The sequence below is a fragment of the Eschrichtius robustus genome, chromosome 10 (genome assembly GCF_028021215.1).
Source record: "Eschrichtius robustus isolate mEscRob2 chromosome 10, mEscRob2.pri, whole genome shotgun sequence".
Classification (NCBI taxonomy): Eukaryota; Metazoa; Chordata; class Mammalia; order Artiodactyla; family Eschrichtiidae; genus Eschrichtius; species Eschrichtius robustus.
In genome coordinates this window covers 95,629,912-95,647,118 of record NC_090833.1, presented here as the reverse complement: position 1 = coordinate 95,647,118, position 17,207 = coordinate 95,629,912, and the positions used below count along the sequence as shown (strand labels likewise).

Here is a 17,207-nt window from a genome sequence, read left to right as displayed (position 1 = left end):
GTGGAGCAGCTCCACACGAAGAAGATGACAGTGGCCTGAGAGCATTTCCCACCAAAACTATCTTTATTCACAATTTTCATACATCACTCCGAAGGTCCTGCCCACACCCACCTCCCCCACCTCCCTAACCCCCCACAATCCCAGGATCAGCACTGGGGTGAGGAGGAGCCCCTAGGCTCCCCTGGGGGCCGCCCTGGGGGGCTCGCCCTGGAGGGCCGGCCCGGCTGATCCCTACTGGCTGCAGTGCTTCCTCTTCTTCTTCCTCCTCTTCCCTGTGACAAACGGGTCACGCTTTCTCTTTCTCGGCTGTGAGGGGCGAGCCAGCCCCAGAGCCAAGGCTGGCATCACAGAGACCCCGTGGCCAGCCCTGGGGATGGGCAGCTTCTCAGCAGCGGCTGGGCGCCCACACAGAGCCCGCTTCCTCGACTTGGGAGCGGCTGGTGGAGCTGGGCTGGGGCCTCTTCTCTGAGGGGAGGGGGCCTGGGGAGCACTCTGGGCCCCCCAACCTCCAGGGGAGGCCAGGCCTGAGGCAGGGGCAGGACTCTGGGACAGCCGGCAAGGCGGCAGGCTCTGCGGAGAGGCCAAGAGGGAGGCCAGGCTGGGGAGCGCCTCCTCGTCCTCACTGGACGCGTCCCTGGGCCCTCGGGCCTCCCGAACAGGAGACGCCTCTCTGAGAACAGACGCATCCCTCGGTCCCAGTAGAGGGCCAGTGCACCTTTGACCCTGGGGAGGGGAGGGCCGTCCGGCCCGGAATGGAGAGACCTCCTGACGTCCTCGACAGGGAACAAAGACTCTGAGCACGAACGGGCCAGTGTCTGTTCGGATGGGCCTATGAAGAGCCTCAACATCAATCTCTGGTGGGCAGGCTTCATCACTGACCCCTCGATGGCGGTCTTGGTCGTGCCTCTGGGCACCTTGGCCGGCGTGGGACTCAGATGGACTTGAGCCCATTCCGGGTGCACTGTGGCTCGGGGCTGCCGGCCCACCCTCGTCCTCTTTCAAGGCCAGGAGTCGTTTCTGCACCAGCTGGTAGGAGGGAGGAGGACAGTGACGGCTCCACGCACACGTGTGAGAGGAGGAGCACTGGGCAGTGGGACAATGGCCCTGGGGGGGAGGAGGGGACGGGTGACCCCAGGACTAGACTCCAAATACAGACACGGTGGCATTCCTGCCATCCTCCTGCACCTTATTCCCAGCTGTGTGTCCTTCCCTCCGCTCCCGGCTCCCCATCCTCTCCTTCCTATCACCCTGCGCTGCACCCACCCCAGAGAGGGCCCTTCCCCATGCCAGGCCTCCGAGGCAGGGAAGGGATGGACAGAGCCATGTGGGCCTCCTGCTCTGGGGCCCTACCTCTCCCCTGCTCACTGGGGTCCCTCCGTGCCCAGGTCTTCCTGGGTGTCCCTTGTCTCCCCTGTTCTACCTGCGATCCCTCCCTCCTCTGGCTCCCCTGGGCCACCTGGTTTCCCCTGTCCCCTGGATCACCTGGGGTCCCCCCTCCCCTGGAGTCCCCTGGCTCCCTAAGTGTCCCTCTACCTCCCCTGGCTCACTTCTTCAGGGGTGAGTCCTTCCTCCTGCTTCAGCTCCTCAGCAAGGGTCAAGAGATCCAGCTGTGGGTCTGAGGAAAACAATTCTGCCAGGAACCGAGGGTGAATGACTGCCTCCACCTCGGACAGAAAGAAGAGGCTGTGAGCATCCTTGGCCAGGAGTGGCCTGTGACACAAGAAGACCAGGAGGGAAAGTGAAAAGCAGAGACCCACCCCCACTCTCCTCCACAAGGCGGGGATGGTCAGAACACACACACACACACATGCACATGCACATACACAGTCACACACAAGAGAGCACATATACAGATGCACATACACAGACACACAAAGGCATACACACAGACACAAACATATACACACATACATCTGCGTAAACCTCCCCTAACACCCGGCTCAGGAACAAGGAGCTGAGCTTAAGTCCCACCGGCCTGAGCAGAACCCAGATCTTGGGTGCTGAGAGTTCCATGCCCTGGCATCATGTAGACCCCAGGCTCCAGGCCCAGCCTACCTTGGTGACAGAGTGTTCCCGGGAACGCAGCTCGTCAATGTAGCTCAAGAGACACGGTTCCAAGTAGGTGTCGTCCTCTTTCTGCTTCAGCTCATTTCCGTCCTTTCCACATTCTGCATGTGACTTGCCTCTGGCTGAGTGGACGGGCCCCACCAGCGCCTCCATCCTGTGCACATACTCCCTCACAGTCTCAGGGGAATCTCCTTGGGCGCCTTGGGCTCCGGGGTCCGCTGGGATCTGTGTGGCTTCGGGTGCGAGGGCTGGGCCCTGGGGCCGGACATCCTGGGAGCACAGGCTGAGGCAGAGCAGGAGGCAGGGAAGGAAGGTGAGGGACTCCCGGTCCACCTCCTGACCACCGAAAGCACGTTGGTGAGGGCATTGTTTGGGGGACGTTGATGTGGGTGTGGGAGGGGTCAGGACCATCTGAAGCCTCATGCACAGTTGGAGAGGGGAGGTTAGGGGGTCATCTAAGAGAGTCACAAGTAAGGAAGTGGGGAACCTCCAATTTTCTAGGGGTCTCCCCTTCAAGCCCACTTCTTAGGCAGACTTCGTGTGGGGTCCTTTGACAGGGAGGTGTGAGAGGAGTTACAAAACTGACCAAGTCAATACCCCGTAGTGACAAAGGGCAGCTGAGACCCCACCCCCCCACCCCCCGCCTCGGTGGCTGTTTTGGTTGAAAGACCAATGCCCCTGTCTTGAAAGAAAAGGATCCACATGGGGACGGTGGCCAACCCTAGGCCCCTGTTACCTGTGCCTTCAGCTCCAGTGGGAACCTGGGTGCCTGGCTGAAGGCCCACTTTCGGGGCTGGGGGCCCCCGAGGATCCAGCTTCGGTGGGGCTGGAGGAGGCAGGTCCTGCGCACACTGCATCCACTGCAAATGCTGAATGTGCATCTCCTCCTCGGCCGCAAATTCCATGAACCTGGGGGGTGACGGAGGCACAGGCCACCCTGAGAAAAAGGCCTGGGTTCTGGAGCCCAACAAAGGCAGCCAAGAATGAGGCACTGGGAGAGGATGTGCCTTGGGGCCGTCAAGGCCCTGTGAGGTGCTGTCCACAGCAGAGAGCTGCTCCTGGAAGTGATAACAAGATCTGGGACCCTTCCTGCCTCACCAGCACCGGAGGGCATTCAACAGCATAGACCCAGGTCGCTGAATTGAACCAGGTCAACAGGACACGTGGCTGACCCAGGGGGCACCCTCCTCATGCCCCCGTCCCCATCCAGAACCACATGAAGGGCTGACAGCCAGAGGCTGGAACAGGCATGTGTTCCCCACAGGGGTCCTTGCCCGAATCCAGGACACTGGGCTAGGACTGAGAGTCCTGGAACATAGACCTGGAGACAGGGCCCAGGAGAGGCTGGACGATGTGGATGCTGAGCTTAGAGGAGAGGCCTTCCCTTCCTCTGAGAGGCGCTCGTTTGTTTGGTTTTGTTTCTCAAACCAAGGGGATTACCATGGAGCAAACACTGGAAGGGCCGGAGACCCTTGGGCCGACGACAGCTGGCTTCCCCAGCCTGTTCAGGGATGCCAGGGTACCCACTCAGGGCACTTTTCATGGAGAGGTGGTCCCAAATCTATGTTAAGTGGCCGCCTGCCACCCACCACTAAGGAAGCAGCAGGCTGGCGGGTGGAGCTCTTTCCCCGGCCCAGCCCATATGGCCGGAGTTGGACCCCTACTGGACTCACAGCTTCACCCTGCCCCGTCCTGAGACCTTCATGTCAAGGCAAGGGTAGGTCAAAATCAGGGGAAGGCAGAGCTCCTGGTGGAGGAAGGACAGAAGTCTCAAACTCTCAAGGTGAGGGATGTGTTTCTGGGGGACAGTAGGGCCCCTGGGCTGCGGGGCCCCTGTGCTGGGTGACAGCCCTTCTCCTCTGTCCTCTCTGATGAGCACCCCCACGGCCAGACCCTGCCCTCACCCACTCGCCTCACCCTCCACGCAGCCCCTGGGCCCAGGACGCTGACTCACTTTTCCGCCATCTCGTAGTAGATCATCCGGTCAAGGTTGCTCAAGCGCCGCCATTCCTGCACGGCCCTCCGCAGTCCCTCCTCCAGCGGCATGGTGGGATTCAGGCGGGCCACGGATCGAAGCACTGGGCTGTAAGCCCTCGGGGTCAGTCTCCGGGCCCAGCCCAGCCCCCACCTGCCTGACCCCACCCGCCCATGTGGACCACACATCACTCAACCCAGAATGACTGAGCAACAGGAGGGTGAGAGGCGGGCGTCTGGGAGGGCAAAGACAAGCCTTCCCGGCCACTGCTGTCACCGCCTCACACTCACTCAAGGATGACCATCCACTCCCAGGCTAGAGCTGGGACATTGTGCCTTGGGAGCTCTTTTCCTCCTCAAGGCTGCATTTTCATAATAAAAATCACCATCATCAATGAGGCATAGCATGTGCCAAGCAATCTGCTCACACTTCATAGATTACCCCAAAGAGTCTTCGGCACAGTCCTCTGAGTGAAGTGTAATTGTCCCCTTTTTACCAGGGACCGGAGGTTTAGGATGGAATTGCCTGCCAGGCTCACAACTCTAGTGGGAGAGAGCCCACGCCCTTAGGAGAGCTCTACCATCACCCTGTTCCTAGTGGAATTCTCCACAACGAAGTGGAGGCATGCATGAAGCGCTCTACTGGGCCCCGCGCTCCTCCCCCTCCTCTGAAGTGACCACCTCTGGTCATGTACACTCAAGTCCTGTATGAAGGACACGGCACCACAGGAGAGTGCGGCATCCACTCCTTGGCTCCTCACCTTACACCACGACCCTCTCTGACTGCAAGTCTTCAGTCCATATTACCATGAGAATCATGGAAGAGCAAGCTGGCCACACTCACAGGGTGGTGGGGCCCGTTGAGATAGGGCACATTTCAGTCCTGATGTCACGGACTGGCAGGCCCACCCATGTGACCGACAATGTGCCCTCTCATAGCATGGACATCGCCCTCACACCTTCCTTCCAGTATCCCTAGAAACCTAACGTGCGAGTCCATCCCCAGTTCCTCTTTATCTAAAAGCTCCCATAAGCTCAGGACCCCCTGAGCGTTCACTCACATGAGAAAGCAGGAAAAAGCTTCTGCATCAGGACTCAGGCGAAAGTGTCTCCGGGCCAGGGGCTTGAAGCGCTGCCAACGTCGGAAGTTACTGTACTCTCTCTGGGGGTTAGAGGAGCCATCCTGCGAGGCGTTGGACTGGTTGGTGGCCAGGCTGCCCTCCCTGGAAGTGCCATGTGGCCATGGCCCAGAGTTCACTGGGCGAATGATAGGGGCCAGCTGGGCAGCTGGTGGTGGAGCTTGAGGAGGAAAGCCTGGGGTCCAGCCTCCCTTGCCAGCCTGACTAACTCCAACAGCTGGAGCAGTCACAAGGGTCCCCATCACAGGGGTTGCTAAGAATACGGGTGCAGGACATGCAGCACTCCTGCTGACGGCCCCTGGAGTGCTCCAGTTGAGGGGGGCCTGAGTAACGACAAAGGTCTGAGTCTGGGGGGCCTCCACTGGCCTCCCTTGTGACCTGACTTGGACAGTGAGGTTGCAAGCCCCAGGGGCACTGGGGCCACGGCCACCATTAGCCACCAAAGGCGTCCTGGGGAAAGCTGGCAGCAGCAGGCTGCTGCCAGGAGGGAATGCTGGGGTGATGGGACGTGGCAGGTGCTGCTGCCAGGGTGGCCGGTGCTGGGCGCCAGGAATGGGTGGAGGGAAGGGCACTGCCGTGAAAGCAGACAAGGAGGCACCAGGGTTCATGGTCACATCCGTTCCCAGCACTGGAGATGCTGTTGAGGCAAAGGAAAGGAGTGAATGGAGGAGGAGAATGGGCAAGTGGGACTGAGGCTTTCTGTGGCATCAGAGTGTAAATCTCCACAGGTGAGGGACACTTGGACAAGGGAAACTGTGCAGCGTGCAAATGTCTTCAAGTGATTTTCATGCCCTGACCTCCAGTTGAGAATTATTCCACTGGTGACCCCTCGCCCATCCACCAAGGTCCCTGACCCCTGTCTGCCGAGAAGAAATCGCCTCAGCAAGCACTGACTTGGAGAGCCTCCCTAAGGCACCCCCTGGCACCTAAGCCTCACAGGCTGTCTCCTAAGATCTGGAACTGTGTGGACATCCGCTCTGTGAGAAATGCCCCTCAGCCGGCGTACTAGCAGGTAGGGACCTTCTCCAAGGTAAGTTCTAGGCACCCAAAGGCCCTTTGTGGACAGGTATTGTGTAAAATATTAGGGCCCCACCTCCTCCTCAGTCCTCCTTTTCCTGATGCTCAGTATAAATCCCCTCTTTCTTTCCTAGCCTCACAAAACAAAACAAAATGCTGGAAAATATCTCTCTAATGGAATCCCGATACAAACCCATAACATTGGCCCAGAATGCACCTGCATCTCAGAACAACCCACAGCAGACACGTAACATGGGCCAGGTCCTGCCACCCCCTCCCCAGTGCCCAGAGTCACTGTCATCACTCAGGAGTTCTGTTCCTAGGAGGCGGGGGTGGGGGGGGGTGGTGTGTGAGAAGTAGGCACGTGTCCCTCAGATTCTGTCATTTCACAGCCAGTGATGGCTGCAGAGGATTAAACAAGGACCAGGGAATTGTCATGTTACATTGGTCATGGGAGTACAGACCGCCTGTGGTCCTTCCCCCTCCACCTCCCAATAACGGAAAGACAATCTGAGAAGCAGGCATAAGCCAGTTGCCATGGCGATCAAATTGTCTGGAACACATCCCTGTTCAGGAGAACAAGGTACACACCACGGTGCACCTAATTAACCAGAACAGGTGTCATAGGACGTTTAATAATAACACAGAAGATCGTCTTCCTGCCCCTGGGCTACGCTCCTTCCCCCTTTAAAAGAGGAAGCAGCCTTCACAGACATTCCACCCGAAACAACCCCACTCCACATCTGTCCCCTGTCCATGAAGGAGTGACAGGAAATATGAACAAACTCTTCCTCTCAAGGCAGCCTGAGGGTCCACCATGAGATACTGGACGAGATGAAGTAGGTCTGAAGTACTGCGATTCCACAAAAGGAAGAACAATTCAGAGCAACTCAGGAACCTGAGCCCTCTCTTGGCTGAAGTTACACGGTTGCCCATCCCCTGTTGAATCCAAAGCAACAGTTGCCTGAACTGAGATGTGAGCTCTGGGCTGGGAGGAGTGGACGCGGTGTGGGCTGCGGCAGTTAGAGTAACCTCCTGCCTAGCTCTCGGAGAGGACACTTCACTGCAGGTGTGGCCACACACAGCCCCACTGAATAGTTTTCTCACCAAGACCATCTCTCCCCATGGCCCCCTTAGATACAGCATGCTCCTGTTCAAATCCCTTAGAAACATATGGTGAGGCAAGCTTCAGGTGCCTCAGGAACACAAGACAGGTCTAGGCTTTCCTCATGACCCTCCCTGTGTCACCACCAGGACATCACACACATCCTTACACACACGTTTCAAAGTGGCTTGTCTCCCTTCTAGAAAGAATCAACCTGCCTGCTACCATCCTTTCTCCATAGCCAGGGCAATTCCTCTTGATCCACCTCCAATGACCCCTCCTCCCCAGTGCAGTCTCAGGTTTCTTCAGGCTCCCCAGTCTCCCCAGGTGAAATGTCCTCGTGTGTCCAGTGCTCTCTTCTCCCTCTACTTCAGTCCAACTGTGTGCCCACCGTGAAGTGTCACGTGTGAAGCCGAAGGATGTGAGGGATGGCAGGGTCTCTGAGAACACACCCCCAGCCTATAGGCTTACCTCCTTCTGAAGCCATCCTGCAGGCTTGGGCACGGACTACTGCTGCCTGGTAGCCTCAATGAGAAAAGTCAAGACCAGGACCCAGAGAGTGACCTGCTTCAACAGACGCTCAGGATCCAACTGAAGGAGGGGCAGGTTTGAGTCATAACAGTAGAATGTGGCTGAAACATTCTGCAGTGGGGGAGGGGCAGAGGGCACGTGGGTCTGGGTAGGGTGGGGGTGGAGAGACATTCCAGGAGGGCTCTGGCAGGTAGGCAAGAACCGGAAGTTCCTTCCACCTCACACAGTGGCAACACAATTGGCGTGTGCCTCTTTACGCAGTTTATAGACTGTTTTTTTGATTCACGGCACCGAGGTTGGACTTGACGGTCCCTTCCTTTCACTTCTTTTTCCATCAACCTAGTTTTGTGTCCCTCAACACACTCTGCTTCCTACCTGGCTCTTGACTTACTTCAACAGAGACTAGACTTTCTGAACAAAATTCAGAACTGTTAGTCTGATAAACACTTGGGTATTTATGGCCACATGGAACTGAGTATTTGAAATTAGGATTGTCTCAGCAGATCCAGTGTCTTTGACTGCTGTATGTACATCACTCCTAAGGGAGTGGTCCTTGTGCTCCAACCAACATCCAGCAGGACCAGCCTTACTAATGATCCTTTGTTCTGGAAAGCCCCCGTCCATCAAAAAACCGTCATGCAGCCCCCACGTCCAAGACCAGAATTCACTAAATGTCTTTCTCATAGTATTCCATGGTTGTAAAAGATTTAGTTTTTTACCTTTTAAATGATTTTAGTATAATATTTTAAGCGAGCAACACCTTCTCATGGTTCAAAATTAAATTGTGCAAAATGGAATATGCAGTGGTGAGTCCTCCTCCCACCTCTTTCCCGGAGGAAACCAGTGTTACCTGTTTCATTAAAATCTTTCCAGGGATACGCCATGCAACTAAAAACGAAGGCAATCTGTTTTCATTTTTAAAAATGCCTTCATTTTTTTTTCTAGTTGAAAATTCATATATGTTCTAATATATCTGAGGATATTTCCAATGATTGTATGGGTATCGTGGCTCCTCTGTTTCTGCACTAGATTCCTAGAACAAGAATTTCTACAGTCTCTTACACTTCAAAGTACCTGAAAGAATAGGGTGGCTCGATCTAGGAAAGAAAAATAACAAATGCCTAACTGAATTTGATTTTTGAATTTCACATAAACAATGAATTCGTTTTTAGTATAACGGTGTCCCATGCAAATTTTGGACATACTTTTACTGCAAATTCTTTCCCTCTTTATCTGAAATTTACATTTAACTCAAAATCTGTATTTTATTTGGCAACACTACCAAGAAAGTATAAACATACCAAGCTATTATTAGTTACTCATCTTTATGAGAAAGAGAACTTGGAGTAAAGAGACTCAAGTGTGCATATTGGCTCCAGCAGAAAACACAATTGTAAACATACATAAAATCTGCAGGCTCTTTGGATGAAATGGATTTGGAAGAGCCATCATATAAGCACTGAACATCTTGGCTTAGTAGGGGTAAGGACAGAAGTAAGGAACAAGAAGGCAGAAAATCTTTTTCTCTTTCCTTATGGTAAAGGGACTAAACATCCTAGAGCCCTGGTTTTTCTAGGTGTTGAAAATCCACTACCCATGAAATGGATGTGCACCTTGACACAATGCCAAGAGTTTATCTACCAGTTACCAATCCCCATTCAGACAAACCCACTTCCATCTAAATCCTAGCCTGCAAGCCCTGCTTACAAGTTTGTTAATTTCCTGTCTGCATTTCTTACCCTTGCTCTTTAGAATCTAGGCCTCATCATTGCATATGGTCCCATCTGCACGGGAATCATGGTAGCATTCCTTTTAAAAAACTTGTTTGATTATTTTTTTCATATTGAGAATCCATGTCAGTCAGTTTAACACTATCAAAATGATATGAAAGAGTATTTGTGTTTTGTGTTGTGAGAGGAGAGGACTGTTAGGAAACTTGTCAAGGGAGACGAAGGCTGAAAACCTCAGAGGATGGCAACCAAATCTCTTGGGAGACGAGATTCACTCACTGCTGTAGCAGCAGTACAACTCCTCCTGATTGTGGGGTGTTGGAAGGAAACAGAGATTTAGAAGGACTGTTCCACAGTGTGAAAAAGACTCCTGTTGGTGCTTAAGAAGTTCCCTGCCCCTTGTCAGGAAAAATTGACTCAAAAGAAGATGAGAAGATAAGGTGAGAATATTTCAAGCAACATCATGGTGAACTTTATATCTAAAGAAACTCCTGTTGGGGACTGAAAAAAATAAACAATTTGGGAATATCGGTCAGTACTGGAGCTTTTATAATGAAGGAAAACTTAAATGATTGTCAACCAATAACTTCACACTAGAGGGATGGTGAGGCAAAATATTGTACCCAGGCACTCGAGAAAGGCAGGCTTCCTTGTTGCTTCCTCCCTTTGTTCAGTCATTCAACCAATTATTTACAAGATTCTCACTCATAATTCTGATACAGTATTGGAAGGACTCTTCTCAAGGCCACTGATACAAAAATTGCACTGTGCAAAAATTAGCCAGTCCCAATTCTGCAATCACTTTTGTAATACTTCAATATCCTACACCCCAGAGACAGAGAGAATCAAATTAGCCCAAATGTAATTTGGGAAGAGCAGTCACAGAAGGGAGTATCTAAAAGTCCTTTGGATCATGATCTCTGACTATTCCTGCACAGAGGCTGCGGGCAGGCATTGACTACTGAGAAAAAACAACTCTGGACATGCATCACAAGCCTCAGAAGACAGTTCATCTTCCACTCAATCACGAAACGTTAAAGAAATTAAGAGATACCATGTTTGTGTCTTGTGGAGTTTTCAAGTCTGTGCACTTGGAGGCGCTTAGTGCTGTTAGATGTGAGGGGTCTTCAGAGGCATCCTGTTGAGTGAGAAATGCTCTAATCTTGCAATTGACCAGAAAGAGGATCTGATGATTGAAGTTTCTTTGGGAAGTATTACAAAGTCAGGTCAGTAAGTTGATCCCGCTACTATTTTTGTTGTTGTTGTTGTTTTTAATGCCAACTGAAAGTCTGCAAGATATTACAAAAAAGGAGGGAGGGAAAGGAAAATTGTTCCCATACTACCTGCTGTGTTGAAATTGGCCCAGATTGTCCACTCTCTCTCAAAGTTATTTAAAAAAAAAAAAAAAAAAAGTATAAAGGAAACACCTGTGAATCAACATTTATTGAAAAACCTCCATGTATTAAATACACTGAGAAAAAATATTCTAGTAGAGTAAATGCGTTTGGAAAAACTCTAGGAACGGAGTCAGGAGACAGTATCTTAAGAGTGTTTCCCAGGTCTGAATTCTTTGCTAGAATTGTTCTTTAACGGAAACTTCAGGCTTGCTAGGAAAAAGGACCTACTGTTTTTTGAAAGGCATAAAGAAGAACCAAGGAACTGCAGTCCAAAGGGCATGAAAGCACTTGCCCCAATTTGAGGCTACTGTGCTTAGAGCGGAGCTCTCCAGAACTCTTTGTAGCTAAGTGCGTGGGTTTCACGTGTGCAATATAAAACTCAGGAGTGCACATCTCACAAGAGCTGGTTTTAAGAAGAGACCGTCACGAAGGTTCCCGGCGAGGAGCGTCGCCAGAGATGCTGCGTAGCGTGCCCGACCCTGCATTTCTCTCCTCTCCTGCAGAGACCTCCTGGAACAGATGCCCGCGTGCCCCGCGCCTGCACGCCTGCGCACGCCCACTGCGGCGGGGCTCTCAGGCACGCGGACCGCCGTCCTCCAATGGCTCCCGGCGTCTGTTGGGGCAGTTGGCTCGGCTCCAGAAGGCAGGAGCGCATGCGCGAGCGGGGAGGTTGGGGCCGCAACGGCCGTCCGGTGGGGGCGGGGACTGTCATGGCCGCCTCTGGAGTCAATTCCAGGAACCCTGAGGTAAGGGGTATGGGGACTTTTCACCCCTCAGGTGTCACCGCTCTGCGCTGGTGTTCACCCTGTGGGTTATTTGTGCCCTTGTCCGTGTAAGGAGACTCCCCACAATGTGGATTCACGCCCCCATAGAGCTCGATTCCCTTGAGGGGTTTACCCCAGGGTTATTGGCACCACTGGGGAGCCGGCTGCATGAAGGAGTCAGTGATTGCGGGGCCTACAGTGGGGGGTAAGTAGTGTGTGTGAGCTATTAAACAGGTGCCGTTCTAGGCTGCGCGTTCAGAAGAGTACAAAAGCTAGAGGGAGTTCTTGCGAGTTGAAAACCCTCATCTGGTTCCAAAGGTGTAGCTCAGGTCACTGGAATATGAGTGAAGATCTAGCGAACATCCTCACAGCTTCACTAGTAACTTTTTAACATAAAAATATCAATCAACACTTATGTTCAAACTGTACTCTTTTGTCAATGAGAGGAGTAAGTTTCCTGAATCTAACAATAAGCATTTATTCGTAGTCTGATACTCTCAGATCATGACGGAATTGCAAGCATAGTTTGGCTGGTGATGCAAAAGTTCAGCAAAAATCAACGAAAGGATTAGGTAAGAATCAATTCGGTATATAGAATTTACAGTGAAGAATAGTGTACATTTTAAGTTATTTGTAAATTTTGTGCACACATCCATTATATCTTTAAAATTAATTATATGGTATATATCTCCACATTTCTTTAGGGAGTGCTGATTCAGGTTATTAAGGCTTTGCTTGATGACACACCACTGCAGGTGCGTATGGGGCTTAAGGTAGTTTATGTTTGTATTCTGAGGTTGTGAAAGTACTGTGTGGGTGTGTTTGTAGTGTGGATTACATATATGTGCGTTTGTGGCTTGTTGGAGTTCAGTGTCTGTATTTAAGGATATTAAGAAGTTACATCCTTGTTTTTGGCAGTTGGGGAGTTGTGGGTGTTTATGTGTATCTGGAAGTGTTATGTTGTATATGCGTATTTGTAGATCTTCCAGGGATTGTAGGACCTCATGGGCAGTGGGTGGTTTTATGTATATCATTATTTGGGAGTCTATTGGGAATGTGTTTCCATGAATTCCTGGCGTGAGGTTTATTTGTGTATTTATGGAGTTGGTGAGAATCTGAGTAGTGTATTTGTATTTGTGGGTTGGTGATGTCTGTGTGGATATTTGGGGTTAAGTGGAAGACATGAGTGTGTTGTTGTGAGAGTGGGTGTATTTGAGTTTATGTAGAGGGTTTGAGATGTAATTCAGATGTAGTCAAGTTGTTTGGGTTATGTATTTGTAGTGTAAGACTTAGGGAATGTGCGTTTATTTGTGTGTTTTCTCCCAGCATGTTAGAAATGCGTGTCTGATGGTGGGTTTTGAAGGGTTAGCTGCATGTACATAGTGGAAAAGTTGGAAAAAGTACCTGTGTTTATTATTTTTGGTGTAGGGTCATGTGTTTTGCCTATTTTTGAAATGTAGAGGGATCATTTGTATATTTAGGGCATGCTGTATTATGTGCGTTTCTTTTGGTGGTTTTCAGGAATTGTGTGTTTTGGGGTGTGTGAGGGCAGGTTTAAGACTATTTTATGGGACTGGTGGTATAATGTATATGTGCATATGAATGTGTTGTGTGGTGTGGGGTTTATATGAATCTGTATTCTGGAAGCAGGTGGTGTTATTTCAGTGTGAGTATTTGGGAGTGTGGGATTATGTATATGCAGATAGTGTGAAGCCTTATGTTTATTTTTGGTTATAGGTTGGTATATTTCCATATGTGTAGTATGCTGAGTAATTGGGGGTATATTTGGGGCTTGTGGTGAGAAACATGTATGTTGAGTTTGTGTGTGTATTCAAGGAGCATAGCAGATTAGATGAATATTTTCTAGAGTATGTGTTTACATTTTTCATTGGGGGTTATTCGTATCTGGAAGTGAGTATTTTTGTGTTGATATAGTAATGGAGTTATGTGTATACAGGAGAATGGGAGAATTTATTTGTACTGGAAGTATATGATATGGTTCTAAGTAAGTATTTAGGGGTATGGAGGTTTAAGATGTGTAATTTGGGACTTGGAAGGGGTTTTATGTGTATTTATATATGATATGCTGGAGATGTGTCCATGTGTCTTAGGAGTGTGTACTGGTTTGTGTGTATATCCATCAGGGCATGGGTGAATTCCTAGGGTTTGAGGTTGTCAGAAATGGTCACAGTGGTTTCCCGGAATGCTGGGATTTTTGTGTTTGGAAATGTTTGGGGATTGTGGTGGTAATGTTGGATTCTGGAAATGTAAGGATGATGTATAGTGTTTGGGGGGATATATATATTTAGAGATTGGGAATATTTGCTGGTGTGTGTGTCCATGAGTGTGTGGGGGTCATGAGTGTATAGTAGCTACAGTTGAGGGATTGTTGGTGTTTTTGTGTCTTGTATGTATCTGAGCATGAGGGGTGTATGTTCATGGTTAGTTTATGAGAGTGTGCATAAGGGCTTTGTGTGTGTATTAAAGTATTCAAGGATCCTCTTTGTGTCACTTCTGGAATGTACTGGTTGAAGAACTTGGTGGAGTTGCTTATATGTGTATTTTCAATGTTCGTGGGATGGTCCTCTATATATTTGGTAAGTTTGGTTGTTTTGTGCCTGTGTGTGTGTCTTTAGGTTCATGGGGCTTACGGGGTGTGTATTCTGAGATATGGGAGAGGTTCAGTGTATGTATTTGGAAACAGAGAGGCTGTGTAGGTTGTGTGTTCAGGAATTGTGGAGTATATGTATTTTGGGACTGTGGGATTGTGTGTGGGTATTTTTTTGGTGGTTCATGAAACAACTGTATACTTGGTGTTTTTTGAGAGCCTATGTGTCTACAGGTTATTTGTTGTGAATATACAGGTAGTGTGTTGGTTGCATATGTTGGTATTTGAGCACATTCAAGGTGAGTGGTTTTGTGTAAAAATCAGGTAGTGAGAGGTGTTTTGTATGTACATTCAGGTTTCAGGTAGCAGTTGTATGGGTGTGTTTAGTGTATATGAAAGATTGTATGTTCTGAGATATGTTCTGGAGATATGTAGTGTGGTTTTGTTTGTATATTTGGGGTGAGAGTTCAGGGTGTTACTCAGGGTGCAGTCAGACTGTGTGCACATATTCACATGAAAGGGGATGGGGTGCGCTGGAACTGGCTCGTACTAGCTTGGTATAGTCAATGGTGCATATCTCTTCCCAGCTCTGTGACGTGAGGTTGAAATTAGTCATGCTGAGAATAGTTACACTAGGTAAGTTGTGAAGCTCCGTAAATCAAAGCTTTCCTACCTGCCCTTGGAAAGCATTGTATTAAGCATTCATCAGCATTTATCACTGGTGTGTGTGTGTGTGTGTGTGTGTGTGTGTGTGTGTGTGTGTGTGTGTGTGAAGTAAGAATATTCAGGCATCAGTGCGTACGTGTATGGGAGACTCTATGAGAATTTTGAGTGGGGCATTCAGGGGCTGTGGGCCTTGGTATTTGTGCCTTGACCCTGGTCAATCAAGTTGGTGCATTGTTTTTTTTTTTTTCCTTGCCCATGTACTTTTAATGTTACAAGTACATTTTGTTTCAATTCTGACATATTATTTTATGCTATAATTGATATGTTTTATTTACAATAAATATAACAAAATATCCTTTTATTAGGTTTTTAGATTCTGTTTTGTTCTAAGTACTCTTTATATGTATACCTGTTACAGTGCCCTTAATTTTCCTTTTTCTTAAAAAGCTTTTGCTATCTAGTCTGTCAGTTTTAAATGGTACTCACTGACACTCATATATACAACAGTCAGTTACCTTTTTCAAATTTCACTCTTCTCCCTCTCTTCTCCTCCCATTTTTAATGGAATTCTTTCCACATACTCAGAACATGTAACAATTAAACACTATTCTCTCACCCATTACCCTACTCTTGTGTTAGTATTTGATTTACAATTAAATATGTTAAATAATCACCAGCAATCATTTACCAAGGTTTCCTCAGTGTGTGCTGTTGACATGAGCTCATCCTATTGTAGATTCCTCATGAATGACTCACCTGCACAATAGTCCCTGGGTTCTTGCACAGTCGAAACTGTTTACTTATAGACTTGATACGTTAAAGGCAGCTTGGCTGAATATAAAAACCTTGGGTAACTTTTGTTCTATGGAATATTTTGAAAATGCTGTTCCACTGTTGCTTTGCATTGTATGCTGCTCTTGAGAGGCTGGTGCTAGACTAATATTCTTCTCATTATAGGTAATTTGATTATTTTGTTTAGAGGACCTGATGATTTTTTTCCTTAGAGTCGTTTTACTAACATGTTTCTCAAAGTGATTTGTTTTTGAATCATTTTCCCGGGTACAAGGTAGGCCCTCTCAACATGTCAATTTAAGTTATCTTTTATTTCCAGGTAGTTTTCTTGCCTTACAGATTTAAATATCAATATTTATTTCTGTTGTGTTTCTTTTTCATTTCTAGTAACTCTAATTATATAAAGATCAGATTTTTTTTTTCTTGCCTGCCTGGCATTTCATCCACTTTCTCCTTAAACATTTTTACTCTTTTAAAAAAATCTCAGATGTACTCTCTTGGTTGTCTTCCTGCCTTTCCTCAAAGTCCCTTATTAAAATTTTATTCCAATCTGTACTCTCTTGGGCACCCTCTAATTTGTTCTTCCTTCCCTGGTGGAATTTGTCTTTTTCTTCAATTCGTTTTCTGAACTTGATTGACTTTCATTGAATTTTTTGTGTGTTTTGTCCTTTTTTGTCATTAGTTTTTAAAATTGCTGATTCAATGCATGCATTCAATGTTAAAAAACTTATTGTTTTAAAACTAATTGCTTGTTTATGAATATTTAATTCAATTTAGAAGTTTGTTACAGTATTCTTCTGCTCCCTTACTAATTTTTGGAAAGAATATCTATCACAGGAAATATTTTAATTTGAATTTTCTATTTACTTTTTGTAGTACTTTATGTTGAATTGAGTTAATTTTTTTTCAATCCTAGGCCTTTTGTTGATAATTTTCCTGGTGTAAGAGTGCCCTCTTTTACCAGTATTTTAAAATGCATTTAAAATTTTTGATTATGTTGGTAATGGTTGGGATGGTGGCAGAAAGAGAGGAGAGGTGGTGTGACATGTTTGTCTTTGGTTTCTGTAGGATCCTTAACTTTTACTTCTTCCTTTTTCTTCCTTCTTTCTTTTCACTGCCACCACTTCTCCATTTGGCAGATTCTCCCCCAAGAAGCAATGCTTCCCAAAGGCTAATACCTAGAGTTCTGCTTACTTTCAAGCCCAATTCTTATAGCTGATGCCAGAAATTGACAATTCTTCAACTTGTGTTTAACATTTTGACACTTACTCTTGTAATCTCACTTTCTGGAAGTGATTTTGTCTATCTTTATCTGCATCTTCTGTTCCATTCTTCTTTTTCACAGAATCTCTTAAGTTCGCCTTCCCTCTTTCTTCATGCCTGTAGACTTTTACCAGCCATGATGATAACGACCAGG

The 17,207-nt window shown here is 48.3% G+C and overlaps 1 protein-coding gene across 1 annotated transcript; it reads right to left on the bottom strand.

Annotated features, from left to right (window-relative positions):
- Positions 1 to 231: 231 nt before the first annotated feature.
- LOC137770997 (NUT family member 2G-like) lies at positions 232 to 7,816 on the bottom strand. Its single transcript, XM_068554022.1, is given in 8 exon segments — positions 232 to 1,026; positions 1,548 to 1,664; positions 2,056 to 2,252; positions 2,255 to 2,350; positions 2,804 to 2,976; positions 4,022 to 4,150; positions 5,103 to 5,817; positions 7,774 to 7,816. Coding segments are annotated over 8 exon segments (2,238 nt in total). The 5' UTR covers positions 7,790 to 7,816.
- Positions 7,817 to 17,207: the final 9,391 nt, after the last annotated feature.